The sequence below is a fragment of the Enhydra lutris genome, unplaced genomic scaffold (assembly GCF_002288905.1).
Source record: "Enhydra lutris kenyoni isolate GAN:26980312 unplaced genomic scaffold, ASM228890v2 scaffoldscaffold32, whole genome shotgun sequence".
Taxonomy (NCBI): Eukaryota; Metazoa; Chordata; class Mammalia; order Carnivora; family Mustelidae; genus Enhydra; species Enhydra lutris.
Window position 1 is genome coordinate 11,309,075 of NW_019154116.1, and position 24,681 is coordinate 11,333,755.

The 24,681-nt window shown below is 41.9% G+C and overlaps 1 protein-coding gene across 1 annotated transcript in view; it reads right to left on the reverse strand.

Moving 5' to 3' along the window:
* LOC111153413 (dynein heavy chain 5, axonemal) overlaps nucleotides 1–24,681 on the reverse strand; it is a 238,313-nt gene that overhangs the window by 157,716 nt on the left and 55,916 nt on the right. The window contains exons 26-35 of the mRNA XM_022512429.1: nucleotides 24,374–24,436; nucleotides 23,843–24,081; nucleotides 22,861–23,101; nucleotides 20,579–20,778; nucleotides 17,669–17,822; nucleotides 15,736–15,899; nucleotides 12,350–12,506; nucleotides 8,277–8,489; nucleotides 7,292–7,516; nucleotides 5,517–5,689 (exon numbers count right to left, since the gene is read on the reverse strand). Coding sequence (XP_022368137.1) covers nucleotides 5,517–5,689; nucleotides 7,292–7,516; nucleotides 8,277–8,489; nucleotides 12,350–12,506; nucleotides 15,736–15,899; nucleotides 17,669–17,822; nucleotides 20,579–20,778; nucleotides 22,861–23,101; nucleotides 23,843–24,081; nucleotides 24,374–24,436 — 1,829 coding nt within the window. The remainder of the gene's footprint in view (nucleotides 1–5,516; nucleotides 5,690–7,291; nucleotides 7,517–8,276; nucleotides 8,490–12,349; nucleotides 12,507–15,735; nucleotides 15,900–17,668; nucleotides 17,823–20,578; nucleotides 20,779–22,860; nucleotides 23,102–23,842; nucleotides 24,082–24,373; nucleotides 24,437–24,681) is intronic.

A 24,681-nucleotide genomic window follows, 5' to 3' on the forward strand; every position in this document is an offset into this window, starting at 1 on the left:
GTACCCCAATGTTCATAGCAGCAATGGCCACGGTCGCCAAACTGTGGAAAGAACCAAGATGCCCTTCAACGGACGAATGGATAAGGAAGATGTGGTCCATATACACTATGGAGTATGATGTCTCCATCAGAAAGGATGAATCCCCAACTTTTGTAGCAACATGGACGGGACTGGAAGAGATTATGCTGAGTGAAATAAGTCAAGCAGAGAGAGTCAATTATCGTATGGTTTCACTTATTTGTGGAGTATAACAAATAGCATGGAGGACATGGGGAGTTAGGAGAAGGCAGTTGGAGGAAATTGGAAGGGGAAGTGAACAATGAGAGACTATGGACTCTGAAAAACAATCTGAAGGGTTTGAAGAGGTGGGGGGGTAGGGGGTTGGGGGAACCAGGTGGTGGGTATTAGAGAGAGCACGGACTGCATGGAGCACTGGGTGTGGTACAAAAACAATGAATACTGTTATGCTGAAAATAGATTTTAAAAAATGAAAAAAAAATATTCTTTAATAAAGAATAATAAATAAAGAATAAATAAATAGAATAAAGAATAAATATTCTAAAGAATATTCTTTAGAATATTTAGAATAAACAAAGAATATTCTAAAGAATATCCTTTATTTATAAATAAAACAAAGAATGCAACTATAGTTGCATTCCTTCCTATCTATCAAGAAATTTAAGAAAAAAGAGAGAGAGAGAGAGAGAGAGAGAGAGAGAGAGAGATGTAGAATTTGACTATCACGTTAAACCAACAATGGCCAGCCCCATGACCCAGGTCTTATGATGGAATTCAATTTAACCAAATCCAACCACAAAAACCAATATTCATAGTGTTTTCAGCTCCTATTCTTAAAGAGTATTGATTCCTAAATGCTAAAAACCTCCTAAGGCAAGGAGACAGACATGAGGAACTTATTTTTCTTTGTTCCTTTTCTTTGGTTTGGTTATAGACTCTGATTATAGAACATGCTTAAGGAGGAACAAAAGGAAACACTGAATAAAGAACGTGTTATTGATGATTAAAAGAAACCATAGTGGGACGCCTGGGTGGCTCAGTTGGTTAAGCAGCTGCCTTCAGCTCAGGTCATGATCCCAGCGTCCTGGGATTGAGTCCCACATCGGGCTCCTTGCTCATCAGGGAGCCTGCTTCTCCCTCTGCCTCTGCCTGCCATTCTGTCTGCCTGTGCTTGCTCTCTCTCCCTCTCTCTCTCTGACAAATAATTAAATAAAATATTTAAAAAAAAAAATAAAAAAAAAAAAAGAAACCATAGTCATAGCAACAACAATAATGACTAACGTTTACTGGGTGCCAGGACTGGGTACCTACATCCATCACCTCTAGTCCACACGGTGATTCCAAAAGGAGGGAATCAGAGAGGTTAGGTGTCTTGGCCAAGACAGCTGTGTGGAGGGCAGAGTCCAGGGCTCAACATGAGAGTGTGACTCACGGGAGCCGTGAGAATACTTGAGACAAAGGTACAGGTTGCTTAGACCTATCTACATTTCTTATCAAGCAGACGAGAAGCTTCTACCAGCATTTGATTTCTGCTGCCCTCTGCCTGAGTGACAGGGACAGCAAAGATGACTTCTGTCTTCTCTGCTTGTGCCCAGAGTGGAAGGAAGGAGTAGTCATGAAAAACGCCATGAGCTTTCAGAGAAAGGCACTGTATGTTCTTAGCAAATTAGAACAACTATTTTATCATCTGGAATATCAGCAGCTCCAACCACCTGATGGTGAACTTCCCAGAGACTAAAGCTGCCAACATTGTTGAACTGCCACAGGGCAATTGGGAAAAGACTGACGAGAAGATCAATGCCTCTGGTCTTTGATTTTGTGAGTATTAATTTTAGTGAGGGGTTCTTCTGTAAAAGGGCAGCAAATCTCGCCGTGGAATCCCAGGATTCAACAACAACAACAGCAGCAACAAAATGGTGACTCACTTCTCCCATAATCAAGATAAAGAAAAATGAGCAAATGAACACTTAGGGGGAGACAGGCTGAGACAAACTTACAGATACCTACTTTGCTTTTAAAGTTATCCAGTTTTTTTGATACAGAGAACACAGTGAAAGAATGAAGGTGCAGAGAAGTTTGTATAGTCTGATACTTATATGTGAAAATTAAAAAAGAATTTTAACATACAAGCATTGGACATTTCCAGGAAGAAAGGAAATAAACTGTTTTTAAAAAACAGGGGAAATTTTACTCTCATACTTCCAATTGTATGTTCTTCTGTCCTATTTAAATTTTTCACCACAAAGATGTGACTCTGAAAATAAACATTTCTTGCCTTGATTCGGGAAATGCTTCTTCAGCACCTATAATGTGACAGCACTATTCTAGGAATAGTAAATAAATCACGGGAAGTCCATGCTGGCTCTTCAGCGGACATCCTAAAGAAGGAAACAAGTTATTTAAAAATAGGAAACAGAAACAATTAAGCTGGCTGGGAGGATGAGGGATGTGGGGATCCCTGCTTCAGGGAGGGGGTATGAAGACAGCTCCGGGACGACATGTAAACAGAGCCTGTGAGGCGGTGAGGACACAAGCTCTGCTGGTACTGACGGGAGAAAGAATTCAGGTCAAGGGGACAGCAAGTGCCAGGGCTCTGAAGCAAGGGTGCGCTGCTCAAGGAACAGCCAAGGAGCAAGTGGCTGAAGCTGAATGAGGAAAAAGAAACAGAAAAGCAGCCAGAGTCAGCCCATCCCAGACCCTGCGGACCAACATGGGGACACTGGCATTCATTTTGGGTGAGAGAGAAAGACAGTGGGGGGACCGAAGCAAAGAGGGGACAGAATATGACTTATGTCCGGGTATCTGACTTGAGAACAGACTCTGAGGGGGTGAGGGAGATGGCAGAAGCAGGGAGACCAGTTAAAAGCCTACCGCAATAATCCCGGCTAGTGGCTTGGAACAGCATGACAGCAGCAAAGAGGTGAGAAGTGGTCACATCCTGGATGATTTCTGGAAATGGCGCTGAGCGAGCTTGATGATCGATGGGATGAGGAAGCAAGAGAAAAAGGAAGGCACCAAGGATGCTCCAAGGATTTTGGCTTGAGCAACCAAAGGATGGAACTATCATTTGTTAAGATGGGGAAGACTACAGGAAGGCGGGTTTGCAGGGGCACGATCAGACGTGGTAAGTGTAAATTCCCTGCACCTATCCAAGTGAACACGTGGCACAGACAAGTGGGTATATGTGTCTGGAGTTCAGGCGAGAGGCCCTGGTTGGGCGCAGACTGGGGAGTCCACATCTGCATGACACCTAAAGCCACATGAGATCACCTGAGCAGTGAACACAGGTGGACAGAGTCCTGGCATGTTCTACATTTAGACCAGGAAGATAAAGAGGAACCAGAAGGGGTAATGAGAATGAGTAATGACCAGTGCATGGAGCAACATGAAGATCTGCGTGGCATCTGCCCAGAGACGGGAGAGAGAGAGAGAGAGGCGGCATAACCTCCCCCCCAGCAGAGAGATCCACTTTCTAATCCCTGAAACCTGTAATAGTTTCCGTCGAATGACTCAGGGACTTTGCAGCTATAATGTCGAAGGCCTCGTGACAGATTATCCCGGACTACCTGTTGGGCCCAATCTAACCTCACGAGTCCTTCAGAGGTGAGGTGGGAGGCAGAAGACTGGGTCAGACACAGGACTGAAGCCAGAGGAGAGAGTCGATGCACAAACTGGTCTCAACCCACCGCCGCTGACAGTGAAGATGGAGGACAGGGTCGTGAACCGACCTGGAGCCTCCCAAAGCTGGAAACAGCCCTCAGCTGACGGTCAGCAAGAAAACCCGGCCGGGGGCCCTCCACTGCCAAGAAAGGAGTTTTGCCAATGACCTAAAACACAGGAAGTGGGTTCTGCCTTGCAGACACCAGGAGGGAGCACAGCCCTGCGGATACCTGGTATCAGCCCAGAAAGACAGAGGTCAGACTTGTAACACGCAGGCCATAGAATCATCCATTTGTGTTGTTCGACCTTCCAAATTTGTGGTGAGCCATTATGGGATCAATGGAAAATGACAGAGAGCCAAACTGGAGTGAATTCAAAATAAAATAGGTGAAGAGGAACAGGTGTTTCTGAGGAGTTTCAACAGGAGCACAGAAATGGGAAGAAACCCCGAGGGTTTGCTGTGGGATTTTCTTTCTGATAGCAATTACAGCAGATTTGTACGATGATGAGAACGATCCAGCTAGAAATGAAAACCGATGATGTTCCCAGAGAGAAAACCACTGTTGGTGGAAAGGTTGGCTTTGGAGGATGGCACAGAACGTCTATCCGGAGAGCTGACTGCACAAGGGAAGACATCTTGGTCAGCAGAGGCACGAGAGGGGAGTGAGGGCACAGTCTCTCCTGGGACAGCACCTTCCCCCTCAAACAGGAAAAGCTGTCTTCACCAGAGAGGGAGGGAGGGGAGCACTGGGGGTCTGAGGAGGCAAAAGGTGGGAAATCACTGCTCGAGCCACAGATGTTTCAAGGAATTTGCCACATTTGGTGATCAGCCACCCCTGCACTTCAAAACAGAGACAAACACTCCCAGAGGACATCCAAGTACATCCAGTATAAACCATCTTCAATGCAGGCATACAAAGGACTAGAAAGAGGACGATGGGGAGGAGAGTGAAGATAAAATCCTTCCGTTGAAAGCCAGCATTGCACTTAGCATCACAAACGAGCAGGAGGAACAAGCAGCTCGGGAGGAACAGATATATTATGTCAGACTTCTATGTTTGGTCTGATACTTTTCATCTAATGGCCCAGAGATTCACTTCATGAAAATGAATGAGATTCAGCTTCAGCTTCTACTTGGGCCAAATCCTGATTTTAGCACTCAGCCATTTTGTCCAAAACAGGTATCCGCTGCCTCCCTGAGCACAGGATCTGCACAATTAGCAGATGCCCTGAAGTTTGAAAGGGACTAGGGAGTTACAGAGCTGTGGAAGGACTCTCGCAGGCAGCCTAGCTCATCTCACAGATGAGGACACTGAGTCACGGAAAGGTGTGAGCATTTCTGGCTAGCACAGCTGCTAACGTAACAGGCAGAGGACAGAGAAGAGTGCCAGATGTCCAGGCCACCATCCTCCCCATTACTTTTCACCTGCATTGATACTCAATTTCATTCCTGCTAAAACACCATCTTAATTCTTTGTAATAACAGTAGGAGCCACCGTCCCCAAAGCAGCCCTCAAGGCCATCTGTGATTTGCACCTATTGACATGTGGCAATTAATTCCTTTCCTTGCCCATTTGATGTCCATTGAAGTCCTTTAAACGTGGACCCTCTAAGACTGAAGGTAAAGGAAGCAAAGCGTTTCAGTCACAAACCTGAATCCCAAGCAAAGATCCGTGGGTACAGCTAAAAATATTGAATTTCAAAGACTCTGGTATCAAAGAGCCTCTAAACCCTAAAGAGACATTAAGCAGAAGTCCCTGGAGGAACTCACGAGAATAAAAATGTCGGGGAGGGGGCGGAGGGAGAGAGGTTGTGGAATCACAGAATCCTTCCATCACCTGTCTGTGAGTGGAGTTATGACAAGCCTGTCAGTGCAGCCTAAAAATTCATTCTGGTATATGAAAGCCACATCTGTGATGTGGATCATCATCTTGTCAGGATCTTCGTTAAAATAAAATCGGCACTGTTTCAGCCACTCGAAGTCTGTAGGGCTCTTGATATGCAAGTGACACTGAAATGCAAAAGATACACGTTAACGCTGAGAACCGCGTATAAAGTATGCACGTTAGCACTCCTGTAGATCCTGATGGGGTGCAAATGGAACTCAGAGACAACCCCACTGGTTCGGAGACGGCAACTACATCACCAACCTACCCGTTCATCACTGATCAGCAGAAAGGACACTTCAGAAGTTATGAGAATAGAAAAATTCAAGAGAAATCCCTAATTGTGCCCACCAATTTAAGTAGCAGGATGTATTTTCATAGTAAGATACTCATTTCTCACATTGCACGTTTCTGCAATGCCCTTACTTCACCCTGCATAGCCATAAAAGGCACAATCTACAAAAACCATGTTTTGGCATACAATCAAACAATCTCATCGGGAAAAAGGCATCTCTTATGATTATGACAAAGTACGCTGTTGGGTTTTTTCCCTAATCCATTCATTATTTTTCCTAGGATTTGCAGCAGGCCAAAGGGTCTAACATCTAAATGGTAGGTTATTGTCCAACAATGCTTTTGCCTGAATTTTTTAACCAAAATTTTAGGCCCTTTTAATCGTTTTCTTTGACAAATAATAAATCCAAAATTATCCAGACCCCTTTATTTCTCAGAGAAGCAAATGCTGTGCTTAACTGTTAAGAGAGGAGATTAGGGCGCCTGGGTGGCTCAGTGGGTTAAGCCACTGCCTTCGGCTCAGGTCGTGATCTCAGGGTCCTGGGATCGAGTCCCACATCAGGCTCTGCTCAGCGGGGAGCCTGCTTCCCTCTCTCTCTCTCTGCCTGCCTCTTTGTCTGCTTGTGATCTCTCTCTGTCAAATAAATAAATAAAAATCTTTTAAAAAAAAAAAAAAAAAAAAAAAAAGAGAGAGGAGATTAGACCACAGCAGCTTGAAAGAGCTTCTTCCCAGTACATCCGAATCAATCTTTTATGATCTTTTTTACATAATGGGGTGAGACATGATCTAGCAAATTACTATGAAAATAAGAGCTTCTTGCCTCTTATCTAGTGTTCTATTTTAGAGTAGAGGACAGATTTCATTTCTTTTCACACTTCCTGTTTTCTATAGCTACTAAACTCTGTTTGCCCCTCTGTCCTCTCCTTAAAGGTAAAACTCTGCATGTCACCTGAATGTCACCAACCATATTGGGAAAGGCCACTGGCAATCAATGACATAAAAGGTAGCAAAACTTGTTCAAGATAGGATTTATCAAAAGCCTTGGAGGAAGCACAAAGCCACTCTACTAGCAGTGTTACTCATTCTTCTATAACAAGAAAGTGGTAATCCTTACCTACTAACTATAGGAGCATAAGACAAATGAAAGGTTTTCCGGGACGCTACCTGGCAGTTTACTGTTAACAGTGATCACATAAAGAATTTTAAAAAGAAAGTTGAATTGCTCAATAACATCTTAGCAGAGATCATCAAAATGGGACTGAAAAAGAAAATCTGAGCAATGAGATCTCATCATGACGGTGACCCTTTGCCTGACTCTTTTGTTTGCCTGACCTTTTCTTTGAATTCATTCAAACCAGTTCCCACGAGTAAACTCAGATAATACCTAGTATTTGCTTTTCTGTATATGCCATAGCATTTATAAAGCATTTACCAGGCCATCAAAGATATCCCTTTGGTGCACATGAATAGTAATCAAAGTCTCATATTTGACCCGTTCCATAGGACTCAGATCCTCTGTTGTGACGCCAATCAATGTGTTCAGTAGCTCCAGAAAAGACTGATTGGTTTTCTGCATGATTCTTTTATCAAACTTGGCATTTCTGAGGGCTTCTTCTGAATCCCGTGTCCATATCATTTGAATTCCCAATAATCCAACCTTTCGGAAACAAAAAGGCTTTCTGAGTGTGTACGGCATATTAATATATGTCAACAGAAGTTACAACACCAGGGATAATGGTGATTGGCGTGCAAATATGAGGCCGTCCTTGACTGCATCAACTTGATTCATGGTTTGGAAACCTATGGAAATTCTACTCATACCATCCACCTGGTGATTACATACTTAGAGACTCATGAGGTGTCCACAATGTTTTCCTCGTAATTTTCAATCATTTACTGTTAAAGTCGTATTTCCTTGCTAGATACACTTCAAGTTACTAGAAGGGAAAGAATATGTCTTGAACCTGTTTTCCTTGAACTAACACAAGGTCTACACATGGTGAATACTCACAAAATCTTTACTGATCATAATGGCTAAGAAAACATTTTCTCCATTTTCATGCTAAAATCCATTTCTTGTCTTTCCAGTAAACCATACACTCAGTTCTTTTTTATGATTTATTTATTAAAGACATTCAGCAGGGGAAAAAACCTTTTAAGTTAAAAAATATATAAAAGAAAACATATATAAAAAACATACGTAAGACAATATATGTGTTTGTACATATGACATATATATAACCAAATAATCTGTAGCTGAAACCTTTAAGCTTATCCACATTAAAAAAAATCCTTATGAGAATCTTAATTCTGGTCCAGTCTTAAATTATAGCTAGTTGTGTAGCCTACAACAGACAATGTATGAGATCTCAAATGACTATTCTGTAGAAAATACTTTCCAATTTCAATACACTGACCTGAGCGGGGAAGGAAGAAAGAAATTCAATCAACTGGAAACCTGTTTCTTGAATATTTGCAGCTGCCTGGCGAATCACAAGATGCAAGGAGGCCTGAGACTCCTCCAGGAGAGAATTAAGCCAAACTTCCACATTACCCTCTGCCATCACAGGTTTATCCAATTCAATGGTCTCACCCTCTCGAGAGGAGATTGACAGAATGCGATCATAGATCTATGGTAGAAGCCAAAAAAAATAAAAAATAAAAACAAACCAGCTATTTTCATATAAAGAATGAATACCTCTGCTGCTCTCTTGGCAATGTTATCCTTCCCGAAGGAAGTTAAGCTATGGATTATAAAATAAAAGGCAAAAGATGATATAAAATCAATTTCAAGCCAACAAAAAGAAGTTGCCCATGAAATCTAGAAGGGAATACTAAATCAGTTCCAAACGGTCTATACCTGCGAGGGAAAAGCTTGTTTTCTAAGAGAAATACTCAGTACGAAGGTGATGATCAAAAGACGTCTAGTTTCCCCAGATGAGACGGGACACCGTAAGAGCCTGTCATCCACACCACAAGCTTACCAAGTCGACACTGGCAATGTCGGGGTCAGTATGATCCATGCAAACACCTTACCAGGTAAGCCCAATCCTGTAGGAAATGCCGTGCTCCTTACCAGAGCACGAGGGCAGCACAGAACATTTTCTGATTCAAACCCAGCTCCTCGACTGGTCTTCTCACGCCAGCCCCCACGCAGTATGGCCTCTTGAGAATAGAATCCAGTTTACTAAAATACGGTCTCAAATGGTGTTCTGTCATTCGTTGACCATGCAATGATGGGGGACACATCTCTGAGACTAATTCCTGCTTATAACTAGTCCATCAAAAACCATGCCTGTCCTGCTTCCCCACCCACTTCATAGGCTGATGACGAGTACATCAAATACGGCAAACCACTGAGTAAATACGAATGTTTGCTGTCACCATCATTCTTTGCTAAGTGGAATATCAGTCCCTTGAGTTCTGAGTTAGGACTACATTAATGAGCCCTCCCTAGTTGTGAACAGACATGATCTACCAAGAAGCTCATAAGATAGAAGTTCCATGGCCTGTCATTTAAACAGTCCCTTTCCAAGGCCTGAATATAAATTTGTATTTGTCATTTTAAAAGAGCGAGGACCCACAAAAACAGGATCTGCCCCTGGTTGTAGATACATTATGGTTAAGAACAAAGGACAAAAAAAGCAATGCTATTAAGTCAGGAAACAACAGATGCCGGCGAGGATGCGGAGAAAGGGGAACCCTCCTACACTGTTGGTGGGAATGCAAACTGGGGCAGCCACTCTGGAAAACAGCATGGAGGTTCCTCAAAATGTTGAAAATAGAACTACCCTACAACACAGCAATTGCACTACTGCGTATTTACCCTAAAGATACAAACGTGGTGATCCGAAGGGGCACGTGCACCTGAATGTGTATAGCAGTAATGTCCACAATAGCCAAACTATGGAAAGAACCTAGATGTCCATCAACAGATGAATGGATAAAGAAGATGTGGAATATATATACAATGGAATACTATGCAGACATCAAAAGAAATGAAATCTTGCCATTTGCAACGACATGTATGGAACTAGAAGGTATTATGCTAAGCTAAATAAGTCAATCAGAGAAAGATAATTATCATATGATCTCCCTGATGTGAAGAATTTGAGAGGCAAAGTGGGGGGTTTGTGGGGTAGGGAGGAAAAAAATGAAACAAGATGGGATCAGGAGGGAGACAAACCATAAGAGACTCTTAATCTCACAAAACAAACTGAGGGTTGCCAGGGGGAAGGGGGGTAGGGAGAGGGCTGTTGGGTTATGGACATTGGGGAGGATATGTGCTATGGTGAGTGCTGTGAAGTGTATAAGCCTAATGATTCACAGACCTGTACCCTGGGGCTAATAATAAATTATATGCTAATAAAAAAAATTTTTTTAAAGCAATGCTATTTATTTTAAGAAGTAATTTCTATGAACGGTGGCTAAAAATGAGGAAGTTTAATTTGACCTCACTGTACAATGAGACCATGAGAAGCTTCCCTCTGTAACCTTGAAGTCCCAGCCCAAGAGGATTTGAGCAAAACATCAGGGAGAAATTCCTGTGTAATTCAGTATATCTTTAACACACACATCCAGCAAATCTACAAAAAAAATGTGATTTTCAACCACTAAGTCCACCCTGTCCTCCCTTCCTCTCTGACCGCCCTCCTTCTCAAGGCTTTGTCATAGCAGCTCAGTCTTTTCCATCCTTACTGTGCTATCATTTCTGATACTAGTTTCCATGTCCCCCCTTCTATTTGCCCCATGACACTGAGCCAGAGAATCTTTCTGAAATATAGATCAGATCACTTCCCTATGTAAAAACCTTCTGTGCCTTCTGTCACGTTCAGGATGAAATGGAATTCTGTAGTGTGGTGCACTTTTGGAATTTGGTCCATATCTCCTTCTCCCCTTTTCCCCTTGTTCATCACTGCCTCTTCCGGGTTAAACTGTGCACCCCAAAAATAAATGTTTAAGTCCTAAGCCCCAGTACCTGTGAATGGGATCTTATCTGGAAATAGGGTCTTTGTAGAAGTCATCAAGTAAGATGAACATGGCCCCACTCCAGGAACTGGTGTTCTTACAAGTGGAAGGAAACTAAGACACAGACACACAAGGAAAACATCACGGGAAGACAAAAGCAGATGTCAACGCGACAGGTGTCTAAGCAAAGGAACATCCAGGGTTGTCAAGTGCCACCAGAACGTAGGAGAGAGGCATGGAATAACCTCTCCTACAGAGCCTCCAGTAGGAACCAACCCCACTGGCGCCTTAGATCAGACTTCCAGCCTCCAGAACTGTGAGAGAATACATTTCTGTTGTCAATCCAGAGCAACCCTAGCAAACTGTTCCTCACAGTTCCGACACCCCCGTTGCCTCACCTTCAGACCCCTGCGCCTGCCCTTCCTTCTGAACAGTCCATGTTCCGCTTCCCCACCTGCCCGGCTGTGTTTCACTTCAAATCATCAGTTCAAGCACCACGTTCTTTGCAGGAGGCCTTCCCTTACACTACCAGGCGAAGGCCCCCAGCAGCATCCCCATGATCTCTGTGCACAACACAAGCACAGCCAATCGATCATTATCAACCGTTAAATTGCCAAATGTCCGACGAATGCTGTATTGCATAAAAACGCCTTCAGTGTTGATTATGATCAATTCTTCCTTAGAACCCCAGGACGAGCACCATGCCTGGCACATACCAGGGGCGTGAACTTACAGGACTGGCGTTTGACTGTTTGTGATGCGACAGGCCCACCACCGCAGCGACTGCGCTCTAGGAAGACCCCACTCAAGCCCCCCATTCCCGTGTGAGGCCCGCCGTCTGGCACACAGAGGCTGCTCAGTAAGAGCAAACCGCATGCCAGGATGAATAAACAAGGGTTTACAGGAAGCCCCAGGGGACGACAGAACACACTGTCAAACCAGAGGCGTCACTGTCTCAGGGAACTGTGGGCGACGGAACAGGTCAGGCAGCATCCCCTGGCAGCTGTGCAAATGGCAACATCCTCACGTTGAATGGCTTCTCTTAGGTTCCCTGCAACTCCATGATTCTAGAAACTTCTTGGAAGTGTTTAAAAAAAAAAAGGTTTCAATCAAGCATGATGAGAAACAGAGACTACGATCATGCCAAAAACGTCTGAAAGCTGATAAAACAATCCAATCACCAAGGTAATTCTGTTTAGCAAAGGCATTATTTTTTGAACAATTGCTTTCTTTGGTTTGTCGAATTTCTAAACACCTAGCTTGGCATGCAAAACCACGAATGCTACACACAGTGCATTCCTAATCACGTTTAAACTAGTTGTTACTCAAATTTACACTTTGGAGATTAAGAAATCACACAGTTCCGAAGGCAAATGGGGCCCAGAAGTTCGCTTTTTATCACGGGCTGAGAGCGCGAACAGATGGGGAAGTCACCCTTTGTACCGACCAGAGAGCTACTTCATAAAGACAGTGGAAGTTTAAGAGATGGCAAGTACTGGCCAGCAGTTCGAAGTAGGCAAACCTTTTCGTGGAACTTGACAGTTTTGATGTTGTCAAACACGTTCAGCAAATGGGCCTGTATAGTGTGTGTGTCTGACGCCTGCCCCAGGATCTCCAAGAGCGCAGGGTCTGAGACGAAGAAGAACCGAGGAAAGCACAGCCGTTTTTTCTCCAAGTACCTGTGTGGGGAGAGGCAAAGAGATACTGTATAAGCACACACAGCAGGCCTTTCTGGAAAAAAATTAATCTGGGTGGGGAAAGATCTTGAGACAATCTCATTTTCCCATATACTGTTCAATGTCTTGTTTTGTTTCATTCCTCCTCTTGCCAAGTAACATTCCATATTCGGACAAGAAATTTTTTTTTTTTCCAGGATTGATAGGTGAATTTCTTCAGTTTTCACAAGGGTAAGGCATACATTTGACTTCATCTGGAAAAGTGTACTTTCTTGGTGGAGGACAGGAGCAATTACACACCGGGAGTTTGGGGCGGGGGGTTAGATTTGTTTGCAAGCACAGTGCTGTGTCAGCGAAAGGCTGTATCTCATTCTTGGATTGCATCTTAAAGAACACAATGAATCCATCACCAAAGCAGAAGTAAAATCCAGCTCTGAATAAACCGTGTGAAGAGGTTCTGGTGCTGCTCTCTGCTCCAGGAGGTACTGAAACCCGGGGAATGTTCCTGCCATTACCCTGCTTTCAACTGTGCTTTCATTTCTCTATTTATTCTACAGCGACCCTTTATGCTATGGATATAATTTTTCTGTTATTTTCATATCTGTACCACTGTAACTTTATTTCCTTGCATACTTCCATATAATTATTGTAGTTTTCATTGTAATTCCTTACATTGTAAAAATCTTACCAGAAATCCTTTTTAAACTTTGACCTTTTTTTAAAATTTCTGTTCCTTCCTTGTCATGTGTATTATTGTTTCATTCCTGTGTAAAATCATGGGGGAAATGTTCTTAGTGCATACAGGCAGAGTCTCTTCATAGGAAGGTAGAGTTTTTACTAAGGATGGTGTAGACCAGAAGCCAAGCCAGCTGCACCCTCTAGACCACGCTTGGCCGGCCACACTTAGTCTAATGCTAGACATGTATGTCATTGCGTGGGAGGCCCAGCATGAGGGCAGGAGCCAAACTCCTTAAGACAAAAGAGAGGACTTTTTTCAGAGGCTGAAAGAAGCAAAGAAAGGAAGGAGACAGAAGAGTAGACTGTGGAAGTGAGGTGCCTCTAAAGCGACAGAAATGGACAAGCTTTGCGTGCGATGTAATCTTCCTCCTCAACACTCATGAAATACTCAGTAAATACACTCTACAAGAAATCGTTTTGGCAATTTGGATTTATTCACTTTGGGCATGTGAAAAAAAATAAAAAGTCTGGCCTCAGAGAGAGGGCAGAATAAGACCACTCAAGAGTCTCTGTTTCCATCCTCCTCATTTTCCTAAAGTCTTACTTTTATGCTCAGAGTGTTTTATGTTGTTTGTTTTAGCTTTTCTTTCCTTACTTTGAAAAGGCGAATGTTATTTTAAATATCCCAATCTATCTTATTCGTAGAAGCTTTATCTTTACTCTTTATTGAGAATAGGGAATTCCTTATTCTTTATTCTTATTGGTAAGAGTAAAAACATTCTTACCAATTCATCCCCTTACTTGTTGTCCCCTTCGCAGTAACCTAGTCTGATTCTGATGAGGAATCAGGTAATGTTGTCTCTCCAGTGAGACAAGGCTGAAAGGAGGCATGTAGAACGTGACGACCAAACCTCTGTGACAGAGTAGACAAGACAATTTATTCCGGACCTGTTGAAAGTCCCTTCCAATTGCTGCAGACCCTCATCAGCTGGGAAGAGTGTTCTTTTGTGTAAACATTAATACTCCAGTGTTTATACCAGGACTATGTGCTTTGACCCATAACCCTTAGGGAACCAAAAGTCATGAAAAGCTCAGTAAAAACTATGAATGATTTCAGAGTAGACTTATTCCTCCAAGGAGTTACAAAACAATGTCAAAGAGAGCACGATTAAAAAAAAAGAATGAAAAAGAAAAGAAGAAAAAAGGAGTGTGTTTGCATGCATGAGTGTGTATGTACAGTGGAGGGTGGGAGAGGAGGAAGCAAAGCAACAAATTCAGCTGCAGAAAGACCAGTGATATGACTCCTCAGCAAGCTTCTCGGGGGCAACTGAGTCCTGCATGATGTCCTAGTGACTCGTGTCCCTCAACCTTTCCAACATGAAGAGCTCTGAGAGCATGGAAGATTTCTAATCCTTTTCTTCTTTCCCTCTGGCCTGAGTCTGGTGGTAGACTGCATGGCCATCAAGCTAGGTCTCCAGCCAAGAATCTTTAGAGGTGCTGCAACACGGCTGGTCATGCTAAGCATTATGGTTAAAAAGAATGGCACATGATCAACCATTCAAAAACAAAAGTCCTTTTGTCAAATGTCCTTCAACAGTCACTTGCTTTCATTCAACAATTTTATAAAATGTATCAAATCCTTCATACCTGAGAGTCTATTTTTTCTAAAAATCTATTTTGGAGGATTTGCTTGCAAGTAGTTTTGTTGTATATTAAAACTAGTATAATGTTGGGGCGCCTGGGTGGCTCAGTGGTTTAAAGCCTCTGCCTTTGGCTCAGGTCATGGTCCCGGGGTCCTGGGATCGAGCCCCGCATCGGGCTCTCTGCTCAGCGGGGAGCCTGCTTCCTCCTCTCTCTCTCTCTGCCTGCCTCTCTGCCTACTTGTGATCTCTGTCTGTCAAATGAATAAATAAAATCTTAAAAAAAAAAAAAAACAACTAGTATAATGTTGTATGTCAATTATACTTCAGTAAGAATAAAATATAAATGAAAGAATGTGTAGTTAACTGTTTTTGCAATATTACTATTTAACATATTTCTGCTCACATGACTTGATCTTGACTAGCCAAAGGAAAAGAAAAGAAAAATATCTGTTGCTCCTGGAATTCACCCAACCTGCTTCCTATACCTCTGTGTGTGTGTGTGTGTGTGTGTGTGTGTGTACACCACAGATGTATGAAGCCTCATTTCTATATAATCTTGACTACGTGTGTACATTAAACTGTTCATATTGTTCTCGGTTGCATATAATGAAATATTTTGTCTCTTCAGATGTTTTCCCAAGAAGGAAAATCAGAAAAGTAGGTGTATTAATTTTAAAAAGCAAAAGCTTCATGAGAATGTTTGCAAGATCTTGTCCCAGTAATGGAAGAAGCCCTAAGTCCCCTTATTCCAAAACATGAGGTGCTGAGCTACCAGTTTTATCTGCACGACAACATCAGACATGAACTAAGTTTCAGCAAAAGAAAATCAATATTCCTAATGCTGTCTAGTCCCTCTGGTCCCGTTCATCTCTGGGATGCTAAGGCAGGTTTCCCAGGGCCAATTAACTTACCCAGTGAGGGATTTCTGGCACATCTCCAACTGGTCCAGCAAGTGTGGTAACAGCTGCCCCATGGTCTCATCCCCAACACAACACTGAATGACATTTGGCATTTCGTGGGCCCGAGTCATAATCTTCACCCAAGATTTATCGATATTGGAAAAGCGCTTGGCTTCCTACAGAATGAGATAACAACACACACTTGGACACATCTGTGATCTCAAGGTCAGAGCATCTCACAGACCTTCCACTGAGACCAGATTTCTGACCAGTCTGGATACCCCAACTGTACATACCTGAAAAGTCACATGTGTTCTATTTCAACCCTCCTTCTGCACCATCCCACCCCCTTCCTTAAAGAAGATATCCCCATTATGTTAACTAAAAGAAGACAGGTACAGAAATGAAAATACAATATGAGACAGCCTGGGAGGGAAGAGCACTCCCAAGCATTTTTGATAGTTATCTCTAAATAAAGTGAATTTTACGTTTTTCAAGTTTTCTATTCTGAGCACTGAATTGTTTTTATATCTAGGAAACAAGGCAAACATTTAAAAATAAGATACAAAATTGGGGGATGCCTGGATGGCTTAGTCAGTTAAGCATCTGACTCTTGGTTTCAGCTCAGGTCATGATCTCAGAGTCCTGGGATCAAGCCCCACATCGAGCCTCACATCGAGCCCCACATGAGGCTCCCTGTTTAGCAGGGAGTCTGCTTCTCCCTCTTCCTCTGCCCCTAACCCCGCTGTTGCTCTCTCTCAAATAAATAAAGTCTTTAAAAAAAAAAAAAAGACTCCCTCTGCCCCTCCCCACCTGTGTGCACTCTATCTCTCAAATAAATAAATCTTTAATAAATAAATAAATAAAACAGATTTAATTACAGTATAACCCTAATGCTATAAAATTTTTAAATGTAGATTTTTTTCCAGAAGAAAAAAGTGGAAAATACAGAGATTACTTTGAGAGAGTAGAAATAATTTTTGTTTTCTTCCCTTAAACTTCCTATAATTTACCAATAAGCATGTAATATCAAATAGGAGACCCAGACACCCCACCCAGCTCCTTCAATATTGTATGTGACAAGTTTCCACTATTAAGTCCAATTTGAGATTCACCTCCACCCACCAAAAAGAAACTCATGCCCAAATATAAAAGCAAAAACAAATACAAATATTTAAAATTTCAGTGTGTGGAAACATTTCAGTGGTAGGTAAAAAAAACATAGGCCATGTCCTCTATAACGACACTGAAAACTTGTCACGGGGAAAGGTAGGAAGGCCGAGCACAGAGAGCGCTCAACATAATTGTGCTTCTAAAACCCAAGCATATCGTTAAAACATTGCAATTTTGCAAACAACTTAAGGTAATCGAATAAGAGTCCTTGAGATTTGGTAGAAATGTTTGTTTTATAAACATCTCAAAATACTACCCTCCATTTTCCCCGTGAGATGATTTAATTTGGTGACAGAAACAGGCTCCACAATCCTGAGAAGTCCTTTTTTTGTTCTGGAGATTTTTCCTGCCTGTTTCCACCTCCCAGTTTTCCAGCGCAGATATAATTGGGTATACCGTTCAGCATGGTTGTTTTAAACTGTCAGTAATAGCAGAAGAAATTATCCTACCATTGTTGAAATAACAATTCCATAATTCTACACTGTTCCAAATTCTACCTTCAAATTACCTGAAGAAACGTATCAATTATGCAGGCATCTGTCCTTTGTTTTCTTAACCCTCCGCTTCCTACAAAATGGCCCAGTTCTCTAGCAATGGCATCCCTTCTCCACAATTGCTCTTTAAAAAACAGTTCCAAGGCAACAACAAAAAGATTGAGGGGGGTGTGGCTCAAGAGAGGCTGAGGTATTATTGCATTCTTAAAGGAATTATTAGCTATTAGACAATTCTCTAAGGTAAACCTCTGATGAGATCCTAAGGACAATATTCAAACCTTGGGCAGCTGCTTAGCAATATCTCCTCCGACAAAGACAGCTTCTAGGTAAATCCACAAGTTCTGCACCATCATCCAGTTCTCAATGATGTCTGTTGAGTTGGAAAGGCACTGCACCCACTTTTGAATCTGGGCCTTGAATGGCATATTGTACCTAAAATGGAAAGTACATTCAGCATTTGGGTGGTAATTTTTTTCTTTTTAGTGTTTTCTTTCTTTGTTGTTTTCAAACTGAAAGATTTTTTTATCCTAATTTTTACCCATTTCTTTAGGACTTTATGTTGCTGGCTTTTTAAAGTTTTATTTATTTAAGTAATCTCTACATCCAACGTGGGGCTTGAATTTACAACCCTGAGATCAAGAGTCGCATGCTCTTCAGATTGAGCCGGCCAGCGGCCCCCTGTTCCTGGCTTTTAAAATGATGCTACCAAGTGACGAATTCATCACTATTTATTGTACATTGCTCAACTTGTTAGCAACTTAGACTTGACTCCACCCAACTTCTAGAGAAATAAAATGTGAATCAGTGTTGCTACAGCCAAGAGCATAATATTCTTTCTGCTGACCTTCTGTGCTCATTCCAGGAACTCTCTCATTTTTTCATATAAAATGGAGTAATTACAGGGACACTGGTGGAGACCAAACAACTAATTCAATTTTCAAATATGACAACCTCTGCGATCTCTCTAGCCTCCCCTTTTCTGGGTCTCTTTCCAACTTCCCACTCACTCATATCCACCCACTCATGACTGTGTGTGTGTGTGCACATGCAAGTGCACGTGTGTTAGGGCTTACACATCTGTACATGTACGTACACTCTGAAAGCCACTTTTGTGTGTGTGCGCGTGTGTGTGTGCGCACACACGCAAGTGTGCATGTGTTAGGGCTTACACATCTGTACGTGTACACTCTGAAAGCCACTTCTTATTGTTAACCTATAGCTTCCCTTTTTCTTTCTTGAGACAGAAACTGACGTGGTCTTGCAATGTCTTTTCTCCTTCTCTTTGGATAGAGAACTCCATTTCTCCCTGGACACAGAGCTGCCCAAGTACAGTACTGAATTTCCCAGCCTCCTCTGCAGCAGCGTGCAGTCCCAGGACTAAGTTCCACATCAGTCGTTCTTAACCTTGGCTGCAGTCTGGGATATCCAGCAGACCTTAAAAATGACCCATGCCCTCCCGGACCCCACCTCCAAGAGACTCTGATTCGACTGGTCCGAGATGTGCCCCAGGCACTGGGATGTAAGTTCCCTAGGTGTGTCCAGCTTATAGTCAACTCTGAGAACCACTCTTCTGGAGGAGCAGTGGCAGCACGGGACAGAAGGGGAATTACGGCAGAGAAGGACCACACTTGGATGAGACAGGAAAGTAAGCCAGACAAGGCCTAGGTCCCTGATGGTGAGGTGGAGCTTCTCATCAACCTTAGAGATTCCTTTATGCGAGAGACATGCAAACCTCAGTCTGACGCACGCAATGGTGTATGTGGTGCCTCTGTTATTCGCAGATAAAATTCTAAATGATTCCACTGCCTATTACTGTTCTCCCTCTTCTTCTTCTCCCTTATTGACACTCCTATTCCAACAGACTATGGACTTGAAGTCTTCTCAAATATGAGTCATATTCATGAATAAAATTTTCATTCCCACAGTCTTAATAGTTCTATAAACTGTTTTAATATTGCACATTTTCAGGGGGGTTATTTATGTTTTTCACTAGAATGCTGTTGCACAGCAACGGAGGTCTTTGTTTTATTCACTCTTCTTTCTATAGCACCTAGAAGAGCACAGGGTACACGTAGGTGTTCAACAAATTTGTACTGAATATGTGTTCCTCACACAACTCTTGTCTGTGAATTCAATGTCATTGTAAGGAGAGTTGGCCGATCCTTAGCATAAATAATTTTTACTTAATTTATAAGTCTACATTTTCTACCTCCCTAAGGAGTGTTATTTTCCATCTATCCTTTATCTTTCTTGGGTATGAATCACAACCGAATTCATTAAAACTCTCAAATCCTGAGCAGTTCAGAGTCAAGATTACCAATGGTCTAAATCTCTAAGATCTAATTGTATACTCCAGATTACTCAATTCAAACACTCAAGTGAACCAAGTAAATATAGAGAGAAATTTTTATGCAAACAGTATTAAGGGGTTATTAATTCTTACATTAAAATTACTGAAACACATATGTACACAGAGTAGAGTGATATTTGAAAGACGGAATGCAAAAAACTCATATCTCAATGATACCCACATGATACCCTATCACCAAATATTTGAGAAGATGCTGGAGAACAAGAAATTATTTCCAAAAGAGCAAAGGCAAGCAATGAACCAAGGAAACATTCAGTTCATGAGTCTAACGCTCCTGTGTCCAAAGCGTGAAGGCTTTGCTGGGAAGTGTCAGGTAGAAGTGTTAGACTAGTATCTGACTGCGCTGTTTTACTTCTCTTTATGAATTAAATTCCTTCTCCATCTTAATCTGTCATCTCATTAAAGTATGGACACAACTAAGAGTTTCTAGTCCACATATGTTGGCACAATGATTTCCCAAGTAGATGATTATTCTGAAACTCAGCCTAATTTCCCCTGGACTCCGGAGCTGGTCAAGCTGTCAGCTGTGCGGCGAGGCTTGTCAGCCCCAAAGCTGAAACGTTCCGCAGGATCCGAGTGGCTAATTACATGTTGTGTTATTTTGTCCAGTTGATGGTCTCAGACACATCCCACAAACAGGGGATAATGAAATAAAAACAGGATTATACAAGCTGTGGCAGAGGAGAAAATTACAACAAGGATTTTTAACATTTAAATGATATGGGGGCTACTGCTGCATCTTAAAAATGAATTTCCCTTAAAAACGTTTGTTACAATGTTTCCCGAATCTCAGGGGAGAGACGGATGGACTTCTTACCTGTTGCTCAGTAGGGAGCCCAGCAGCATCAAGCTGTCCTCCATGCTGGCGATGATTTCTGCGGTGCTGTCTCCCCGTAAGAGGAGCTCTCCACGGGCTTTAAAGCTGCCAAAGGTGAATGCTTTGCTGTCCCACTCGTTCATCACCTGCTTCAGCTTCTGCTCAATGTCCCTCTCTTTCACTGCACTGATGCAGATGTCCTATTAAAATTGCAAGCTCTCGTTGGATCCCACGAGAGTCACATATCTTTCATCAACAGTCCAGATTCAGCAAAGGTCCTGACCTCACTATTTGCCTCGTACGTTCCTATACTTTTTTTCCAGCTATAAAATGCAATATAAGAAATGGTGCATGTGTATGAAGATATACAATTAGGGAAAGAGAAAAAGATGGAGCTATTACTAAACAACAGAAACTTAAGTTGGAAAACTTCCCATCAAACTCTACCAGAAAGAAAGATGACAGAAAAGACATGCAACAATGGAAGGCTATTCAGCCATGAGAAAGGACATCCTGCCACTGGCAACAATGTGGACAGAACTTGAGGGCATTAGGCTGAGACAAGTCAGACAGAGACAAATACTCTATGATATCCCTTACATGTGAAATCCGAAAACACCAAACTCAAAAAAAAACCCAAGGGGAATGGTAGTTACCAGAGGCTGGGGGAGGGGCAATAGGACAGATGTTTAAGGGTACATACTTGCAACCAGTAGATGAATAAGGCCTGGAGATCCAATACACAGGATAGGGATTATAGAGAACAAAACTCTATTGCAAATATTAAACTTCCTAATAGACTAGAGCTTAACTGCTACCACTGCTAGACAAAATGGTAACTATGTGGCCAACAGAGGTGTTAGCTAACAGCACAGTGACAATCATGCAGCAGTATCAGTGTATCTACTCAATACATTATATACCTTAAACTTATACGATGTTATATGTCAATTATATCTCCATTTGGATAAAAACAGATCATGTAAAAGCCTTTTAAATTTTGAAACTCTAATCAAAGACTCAAAGTTTACTGTGTATCTGACTTAACCCTAGAGCCAAATCGATGCAGTATCAGAGGAGGAATTAACAGAAACCTGACTATCCCAGGTTCCTCTGCAGCCACATTTATTTGTGGACTATGAGCCAAGCCCTGTCCTTGCCCTCTTCTCCTCTCATGCTGCACTCCCTCTCTGGGTGAGCTCATCTATGCCCATAGCCTGTAACCTTTTGTGTCTCCATATAAAACCCATATCCATTTGCCAACTGGGCCTCTGTACTCAGATCTATCAAGAGAATCCCAAACACAGTCTGTAAAATATCAAATTCATGCCCTAAGTTCTCTGCACCCTGTCATCCAACTGATCCCCTTCCAATAATTCCCTATCTCACTGATAAGCACACTCATCCACTGAGATTTCTCAGCAGGAAATCTAGGGTTCCTCCTTAACCCTTCCCTTTTTTTTCTCCTACCATGTTCCCCCGCTCACCAAATTCTACCCAGCTTTGCCTTCTAAAGATCTTCTCAATCTTCTCTCTCCTCTCCAGCTTCACTACCTGCCCTCTCGTCCAAGATACCATTATCTCTTATCTGAGATATTCTTATAACCCTCAGTTGATGGTCCCATGATTCCCACTGGCCCTCCCCCAATCCTTTCTCCATGCATTTACAAAATGCAAACCCAACCATGTCATCTCTGCTCAAAATATGTCTCCCAGATGGCTCCCCATTGGTCCAAAGACCAAATTATGCTGGCTTTCCTCTGGTTTCCCAAACACACCTCAGACCTTTTACACATGCTATCTCACCTGCCTGACACTGACTTCTGGCACTTTCCAAACCTCTCCCTGCCCTACCATGCAAGCACATGGACACGTACTCCCCAGCAGTCATGGATATGCACCCCAGCATTCCCTACTTTAACACTCCCCACCCCCAAAGAGGTTAAGCTTATTATTATAGGCTGTCCTAGTGCAGATACTTTTACTTCAATGGTATTTACCACATCTTATAACTATATGTTTATTTGGATAATTATTTCACTACACAAATTATTTAATGATCTGTGAATGCAGGAATGCATCCTTATGTTCCCAGCACTTAACACAGAACCTGTCATGTAAACATTTGTTGAAGGAATGAAGAGCTGAATGCACTGAAAAGCATTTTAATTGACTTAATATGGTTTACTGATCCAACATTCTGTAATGTAGGAATACTATGAAAATAAACCCTATGGGACCTTCCAATCCCCCCACTGCATCATTCTTTCTATCAACTGTACCTCTATTTCTTCCTTGTATTTCAGAAGAGGTGCCTCCATGATATTTCTCAATTTAAAGGCTTCATTCCCCACATCCAGACTATGCCCAGTGAGAGCAGCTATCCTTTTCCAGTGCCTCTCCATCATAGCCTTACTGGCCATGTGCTCCAGGAGTGGGCAACATTCACTGAAATCATCAATGGTCTTCTTCAGATCCAAGAAAGCCTGCCAGTCCTTCAAGGCTCGGGGCAGCTTCCGACACCTGCGAAATGAACACCATGAGCAGTTATTCCAAGATGAGCCTGGCTGTATCTCATCCAAGACTCTCTTCTAGCATTTCTATCAAAAACAGTCATTTTGAATATTTACCGCATTTTCAAATCTCATGACTGAGAGGATATCTGTTAATATAACAAACTTATGCATTATAGAAGATTGTTCCTCCCAATGAGGAAAGATTTTTTTCAATTTCCTCATAAAAATTAACTGGAAAAAAAGGCATCATTTTAAAGGATAGAGGTGCCTCCCAATTCACCTCAATTCTACTAACGGGTATTAAGAGCCTTCTAAGTACAAAGCACAACAGAGTGTATCAGGCTGTCAACCAAAAAAATGTAACAAATGACCCTCTATTTTCATTGGGTTCAACACTTAAAAGAATAAGGAAAAATCAGAGGGCTCCTGTTTTTATTATAGGAAGTCATCTCACATAAACTTCAAATGTTGGTAAGTGTAACATAAATAGAGATCATCTCCCTCCAAGATGCAGAAAAGCCCTTGACCAGATTCATCCAGGTTTAAATGATGTGCTTGTCTCACCATGCACACACAGGAGTAATTAATAAATAGTGTCTGACAGGGGTGATGTCAACAGACAACAGCAAGGCAGCACGAGATGTGCTTGCAAAACATCTGGGGGTGAGAAGAGAACTTGACAGCCTATCAAAAAAGAAAGCATTTGAGATTCAATAGCTCTGGGCGTGCTAAACATTTAATTTCTCACCTGTTCTGGAACTCTGAAAGTTCACTGTTGATTTTTTCAATATTCACTTCTGACCAAAGGATATCATGATAGCTATTTACAGTTTCTATGACGGTGTTGTATAGAGTATATATTTTCTGTAGAAGATTTAATTGCTTCTTTATTTCAAGAAGCTGAGGATACTGAGTAACCGGCAGCCCAAAAAGCTCCTCTCCTCCAGTATAGGTGATGTATTTCCGATAGATATTATCAAATTGATTCTAAAGAAAACATAAGAGGAAACTCATCAAGATGACTGACCCATGAATAAACATGTAAATTTCAAAATCTTGGCAAAGAAGCAAACATGTATGATCTCTGAGCACAGACAAGTAAGAATAGTAAATAACTATAGCTAATTACATAGAAACTAACTCCAATTATAATCATCCCAAATCACATTTTTAAAAATATTCCACAATAGGCCTTTCTATATTAAGGGGGGAAATGTATGTGTCCAAAACACCTTAAGGTTTTGGTTGTTTAGAAGGTCATAGAAGCTAAAAAGATTACCTGAAACATGATAAGCCTATCACTGGCTTCCTGGGGTTTCAAGCCACTGGCCATTGGACCATTCTGAAACAAAAAGTTAAATATGAAATAGAATGAAGTGTTGCCTATGGGTTTTATGAGCTCAAAGTATTTGTGCATCAAAGTTAGCTTTCATGCATGTCACATCAATGACAGGAAACTTCATTTTTTAATTGTAGAAAAGGACTCAGGAAAGTGTCTCATTTGGAAATATTTTCAAGTTAAAAAAAATCACAACTTCTAAATAATACCACAACAAATACCACAACTTCTAAATTTCAAGAAATTTT